The 7,029-nt window shown below is 48.1% G+C and overlaps 1 protein-coding gene across 1 annotated transcript; it reads right to left on the bottom strand.

The window, feature by feature from the left end:
* Nucleotides 1-335: 335 nt before the first annotated feature.
* LOC125430138 (regulator of G-protein signaling 4-like) lies at nt 336-5,843 on the bottom strand. The gene is made up of 3 exons (XM_048491919.1): nt 5,711-5,843; nt 4,175-4,341; nt 336-1,952 (listed from the first exon to the last, which is right to left on the bottom strand). Exons 1-3 carry the CDS (start codon nt 5,724-5,726, stop codon nt 1,761-1,763), a joined length of 375 nt encoding a protein of 124 aa, XP_048347876.1. The 5' UTR covers nt 5,727-5,843; the 3' UTR covers nt 336-1,760.
* Nucleotides 5,844-7,029: the final 1,186 nt, after the last annotated feature.

A 7,029-nucleotide genomic window follows, 5' to 3' on the forward strand; every position in this document is an offset into this window, starting at 1 on the left:
TCGCTCAGGGGCCAGCACCCCAGGGACGGTGTTTTTTCCATCCCTAGGGCGCTGTTATTTGGCCGTGCAGAAACGGCCTAAGAGTCAAGTAAAACCACCTTTACTTTGGCCAATCTCTTAGGTTCTGTGTTTACACCTGTTCTGCTTTGATACTGATTTCAAACACCAGCTGCTATCAATGGCTCTTCCGGTTACATGGTTATGGTTTTGATCCCTTCTATTTTTGCTACAGCCTTTTTAGCGCCGGTCTTAAATTTCGTGATACGGCCTTTCATTGCTCTTGCTGTTTGCCTTGTTCCTCATTGCACTAAAATAACGGAAGCGACTCTCCAGGGTTTACATGTCGAGAGCACAGATGTTCCAAATTAATAAATAAATACACAAGCAATTAAAAGATTCTATGCATACACATGAGTGTCATCCACAGGAAACATTGATGTGCATGCCCTGGTACACATGCAGAATTCATGTTTGCTGTGCACCCTGCATAATTGCCCAGAGAGACAGGCAGAGTGTGTGTGTGTGTGTGTGTGAGAGAGAGAGAGAGAGAGAGAGAGAGAGAGATCTATTGCTTCCAAAGCCCAGGGTGAGCTTAAGCCGCAGACACCCAGCGCCCCCTGGTGGCGTAGTGAATAATGAGGTTTCCAAACCAGTGCATGCGATAAAGTAAACATTTTGAGAGGAAAGATCGCCAGGGAAAATTATTCTATGAGATACTACATTTTGCAAAAATAAACCTTAGCGGGTTGTAACCATTAACGGGCTTCGTCTCACAGCAAAGCTGAATTTCTGGGTACCTGTACCCAAACTTAAAGCTGTGGTGGACACATTCTCCAGTTCAGGGTCAGTTGCTGCAATTGGGGCTGGAGTCTTGGAGCCCCGCTTGCAACGAGCTGAAGGCACTGCTTTGTCGACCACCAGAAGGCAGGAGACTTGGCTCCTGGCATTTACACCAGGCCGGGTCAATCCAGGACCTTTGTGCTGTCCGCCAATCTCATGAGGGCCAATGTTATACATTTCCTTTCACGCCTCAAGAGGGCGCTGCAGCCTGAGCACAAACACTCCTAGGTAGCTCTCCAAAGCAGTGGTTCTCCACCTTCCAAATGCCGCGACCCTTTAAGACGGTTCCTCATGTTGTGGTGACCCCCAACCCTCACATTTATCCATTTTGCAGATGGAGAACGCTGATGCAGAGAGTCTTCGGTGACCCCTGTGAAAGGGTCGTTCGACTCCCAAAGGGGTCGCGACCCACAGGTTGAGAACCGCTGCTCTAAAGCGAGCTCCACGCCATTCATAGACCCAGTTGCTCAGTCCCTGATACCACTGCACCAAAGACGTGAGGTGAGACAAAAGACCGAACTTTCTCCCTCTTGGAGACTCGGCGAGATGTAGCTTCTCTTCTTCTGCAGCATCTTCCTTATCGCTGTAGGGAAGCATCCCAGAATCCTAAACGTGTGCATGACACCGTATTTCATATTTGTAACATCTGATCACGGAAGCCTCAATTGTCCACTGTGTTGCCTCTGATTCTGTATTTTTTTTATGATTGATCCACCAAAATCTCCCCACTCCAAACTTTCCACACGCTAATCTTGCTTCAGAAATATTTAAATTGCTTTTTGTGTGTGTCCGTCCAGCATGAGCCTCTGAGAACCAGCTCAGTCTGCCTCTCTTGCTTCCTTTTTTGGGAGCGCACAGTCTCAAGGTCCTGGCAGTAGCCTAAGAAAGGGCCCCTTTCCAGTCCTCGTCATTCCTGGGGTTTACATGGCTCCATTGGGGTCCTGTCCATTTGGCTGAACCAGAGCTTGGTAAACTGGGGAGCGCAGGAATCTGGGGTACGAGTCCTTCTCCATCAGGCCAAAGATACGCCTTTGTGCCTGCTCAAAGCAACTGCGGGTGGGGAGCAAAATGTTCCGGTTGGTGACATCTCTGGTCTGGGAATCGAGGTTCACCTGCAAGAAGGAACACAGGTGATCATGTCCACAGATTGATCACTATGGAGCTGAACTATGTTAAAGGGCAGATCGATGAAGAGCAGGAGATCAATGAACAGCCAGTTTAAGCCCAGCTCCTCTGCCCATAAATAATAATAATAATAATAATAATAATAATAATAATAATAATAATAATAATAATAATAATTATTATTTGATTTGATTTAATATATTGCCCTATTCCCGAAGGGCTCAGGGCGGTGTACAGTATAAAACCATGGTGGCGAACCTTTGGCACTCCAGATGTTATGGACTACAATTCCCATCAGCCCCTGCCAGCATGGCCAATTGGAGTGCCAAAGGTTCGCCACCACTGGTATAAAACATCATACATAAAATCATAAATATAATTTGAAATATAATTTAAAACAACAGTTATGTCCTTAAACAGCGTCCCATGAAACCCTTACGTAACCCTCCCAAGAAAGAATAGTGGGTCCCGAAAGTGTTAGGGACCCATATGAAGCAGAGGGGAGGGGGCTGGGGCACCCTCAGCGGCTGGTCTCTCCAAAGGCCCGGTGGAACAGCTCGGTCTTACAGGCCCTGCGGAACTCTCCAAGGTCCCGCAGGGCCCGGATGGTAGATGGTAGAGTGTTCCATCAAGCCGGTGCCAGAGTCGTAAAGGCCCTGGCCCGAGTGGAGGCCAGCCGCGTCACTGAGGGGCCAGGAACCTCCAGTAAATTGGCCTCTGCTGAACGCAGAGGTCAGACCGGGACATATGGGGTAATGCGGTCCCGAAGGTACGAGGGACAATATAGACAAAATAGACAATATAACATAATTGATTATTTATTTATTTGTTAGATTTTTATCCCGCCCTTTCCAGACACGTCAGGCTGAGTGCGGCTTCCAATAAAAACGCAAACACAACCGTATGACAATTATAGTAAAAGACTGAAAAGCGCCAAACACAGGAGGGACCAATCATAAAGAAAGGGGGAAAGGAATGGAAGTAGGAATACTACAATCATAGCTACTGAGAAGAAGAAGAAGAAGAAGAAGAAGAAGAAGAAGAAGAAGAAGAAGAAGAAGAAGAAGAAGAAGAAGAAGAAGAAGAAGAAGAAGAAGAAGAAGAAGAAGAAGAGGTTGGATTTATATCCCCCCTTTCTCTCCTGTAGGAGACTCAAGGGAGCGTACAATCTCCTTGCCCTTCCCCTCACAACAAACACCCTGTGAGGTGGGTGGGAGACTGAGAGAAACTCTGAAAGAACTGTGACTAGCCCAAGGTCACCTAGCTGGCGTGTGTGGGAGTGCACAGGCTAATCTGAATTCCCCAGATAAGCCTCCACAGCTCAAGCGGCAGAGCTGGGAATCAAACCCGGTTCCTCCAGATAAGAGTGCACCTGCTCTTAGCCACTATGCCACTGCTGCTCCCTCTTTATTCTGATTGCTCCACTTTAACTGGTTGGACAAGGGGCATCTCCCCACTCTTGAGGATCCCCCCTATGCCGCGCGCTACTCTCAGCGCGCGGCATCCCTGGCGTGTGCCTGGGTGTCCCCACGCAGGGTCATCAAAAGGAGCCGTTTACAAGAGCGCCAGGGATGCCATGCGCTGAGGTGGCGCGACAACGTGGCAGCGTCGAAGCGGCACAATGCTGGTATCGCCGCCCACTAATAAATTGGGAGTGTCCAGGGGACCCAGCGCCACTTAGAGAGGAGAGTGTGCAGGGGCTTAAGGTAGAATCACTTGGAAAGGCCCACAGTTTGTAGTAATTGTAGAAGTTTTGTAGAAGCCCCCACCTCTTTGACCACAGACGTCAGAGGGATCGGAGAAGCGGATGTGCTCAGAGCAGGAAGCAATACCTCCACCCTGGCTGGCGCCTTCAGCTCTCTAATTATTTGTGTGTGCCGAGAGGCGGTTACGAATTGGTGATTTTGCCACGTGATTTTTGCCTTAGTTACGTCCCTCCTCTCAGCAGTAGCGCGCAGAACTTAAAGCAGTCTAGCAGGAGGTGCACCGGCGTGTGTGGCAGCCTGCGCCTGAGTGCATTCGTTTCTAGCCCATTGGTGCTACGCCACAGTTTGAATCCCACCACCATGGGAACCTATTACTAAAATTTTTGGATCCCACCACGGCTTAAAGGTACAAGAAGGCGGGGTATAAAAACGAACTTTTCTGTGCATTGTGGATGGCGCTTTTGTAAGTCCAGCGTGCAGCCAAGGCCAAAAGGTTTCCTTACCTCTTTGGGGGCCTGGATGGTGACATACTGGTCATAGATTTTTCTGGCATTGTCCTGAAGCTTGTCGCAGCCTCGGAGCTTCCGGTAGTCTTCACAGGCCATCCAGAAATCCAGGTTCTCTTCGCTGAATTCGGATTCCAAGAAAGCACGGAAAGCACGCTGGCCATCTGAAGAGGAGAGGAGTTAAGCAAAAAAAATAATCCAATTAAATGCTGTTAGCATCATAGATCTGAGTGGCCAGGAGGGCCAAATATATGTATATGTTTGGCCCTTCTGAGCTCCCTTCCTTTCGTGCGGAGAGCCAATGTGTTCTTCGCCCGTCAAAGAATCACAATTATTTTGGGGAATAAATGACACAAAGCAATGCACCCAAGGCTGCACCTTTCCCCTTACAACTTTGCAACAAAAAGGACTAATAGCCTATGTTTAAAAATGGAAGCTGGGAATTAATACATGGTTGCAATAGATCCTTATAATGTTGCAGCACATCAATGCCAACTACTGATTTTTTTAAAAGCCCCCCAAATAAGATTTCTAGGGGGAGGGGGATGGCAGCCATGAAGGCCAGAGTCAAAGGAAGTGCTGGGGAAACTATAGGTCAGACTCTGCATTGCCACTGTAGGTGCCTCTGAATTGCAGCAGCAGAATCGTCTCCAGGTGGATGCAGATTATCTGAGGATCCCAGCCTGATAATCCATCTGACTGTCACTTTCACAGCAAGTGGAACATACACACAGGGTGATTCCCCACTGCAGAGTCGACCTAGGTTTGACACAGTTCCTTTAACTGGTACTGACCTACCAGTTGTCACTCCCCACAGCAACTGACAGTTAAACTGGAACTGAGCTCAGAGGGCTGGATCATCTTCGGTACCTCTTTCGTTCTTCATTCCTGATTGGCTCTTGTTTTATGGCGGGAAACATGAGCGTGCGTCCTTTTAAAAAGTTTTTATACGTCGCAGCTACATAGAATTGGCGCCAAAACGTCGCATCATCGTAGCTTCGAAAATAGCAGTTAAATTTTTTTAAAGGCACACTTTTCCCGCCGTGACTTTGCGTATGCCCAAAACACAGCTCTTGATTGGCTGAATGGGAGAGTCGCCATGGACGATTCCCCACTGTCTAGCTTCCAACTGAGTTCAACCTAGGTTCGGGGAAAAAGCTGTACCTCAGAACTGGAATCAGAAATTCCAGTTCTGAGGGGGGCAGAACTGAAACGAACCCAGGTTGAACTCAGCGGCAGTGGGGAGTTGCTGGGACGAATTTAGGTCAAACCTAGGTCGACTCTGCCAGTGGGGAATCAACCACAGTGGCTCTATTCAGGCACAGCCTCTCCACATTGTCATGATGCCAGCTACATGATTTTGGGTGGATCCTTCACTTTTTTCCACTCCCTAGACGATTGTCGTGAGGACCAAACGACAGAAGGAAAACGATATACTCTGAATGCCTTGGAGAAGGAGTTGGATAAGAATGCACTGGACAGAACCGTAGATGGACAAACCCCTTTTAACCGCTGATGCACCAGAGCACTTACACGGATGAAGCAACATTTTTTCCAGCGATTCAGCCCATTCCTGGGCCTCCTCCAGAGTTGGCCTGAAAGACAAAGAACAGAAATAGCTCAAAGATCTCCACGCAGCTGGAGATTTTAGCAGGCCTGACCCTGGGGGCAGGGCTCTGTTTCATTTAATAGAAGTCCCTGGGAAATATGCAGGGGGGAGTTGACTTTTCTTTTCCCTTGGGTGGGTGGGGGGTTAATAAACCGTGATGGTTTGCTGCACTGTTTGCAAGGGTGCATGGCTCGCCTCCAAGAGCGCTACAGTCTTTATGCCTCATGGCCAAGGCTGTGTTTGTAGCTTGAGATGTCATATGTAACTATGCATTCCCAGCTTCCTCACGTGGCAACAGGTTTCAGGAGAAGGGAGAATAATTCCGTTTCTTTCAGACAACCGTTTCTGGAGGATAGTCCTTTTTGTCTGCAGTAGAAGCGCTAGATTCGAGTCCAGTAGTACCTCAGAAACCGACAAGATTTTTTGGGGCATAAGCTTGTGAGAGCCAAAAGTCCTTTCATCAGCTTCGACTCTTGAAAATATACACCTTGGAAATCTTGTTGGTCTCTAAGATGCTACTGGATTTGAATCTAACTCTTTATATGAGAGAAGCTTACACTGTTCTTTGAAACTCTGGCTTTATTTAAAAATATGCAAGTTTGGAGTCCCCAGTCTTTTTGAGCCTTAGCAAAGTGTGGCGGGAATAGCCACAAAATGGCTGCCACAGAAGGCGGAGTGAGTCACAAAATGGCTGCCACAGGAGGTGGAGCTAGCCATAAAATGGCTGCCACTGGAGGTGAAGCTAGCCACAAAATGGCGGCCATAGGTTACTTTCAGTCACACAGTGAGGATCCCTGTGCTGTAATAGCAGCTGCCACCAAAGCAACGGTTATAAAAAATCTGAATAGCCAGTCAAATCTGCAGTGGCCAATCAGAAGCTGTACTCTGCAAAAATCCCACCCACTTTCTTAAAACACTGTGCAGGTGCAGGAAAGAGGTTGGTGGATGCTCAGGGGCTCATAGGCACTATTTGGGGGGCCTCTGATTTAACTGGAGCCCAAAAAATTATCCTTCACCTCCAGCCAACTCAAAACTATCCCCAGCTTTCTGCCTGTTCCCAGTTGCAACGGCTGCCCTCCTTGTCAAACGCTTGAACCCCCACCCCCAACACCCACAGGGAGGTTATGTGTTCCGGAGAACATCCATAGCCAATACATTAATATTATTCTCTCAGAGCTTGGATTCTAACCAGAAGGCACTTTCAGACCCCCTCTCCCACTCCAAAGAGATTATTCTGCAAATT

The sequence above is a fragment of the Sphaerodactylus townsendi genome, linkage group LG03 (assembly GCF_021028975.2).
Source record: "Sphaerodactylus townsendi isolate TG3544 linkage group LG03, MPM_Stown_v2.3, whole genome shotgun sequence".
Lineage (NCBI taxonomy): Eukaryota > Metazoa > Chordata > Lepidosauria > Squamata > Sphaerodactylidae > Sphaerodactylus > Sphaerodactylus townsendi.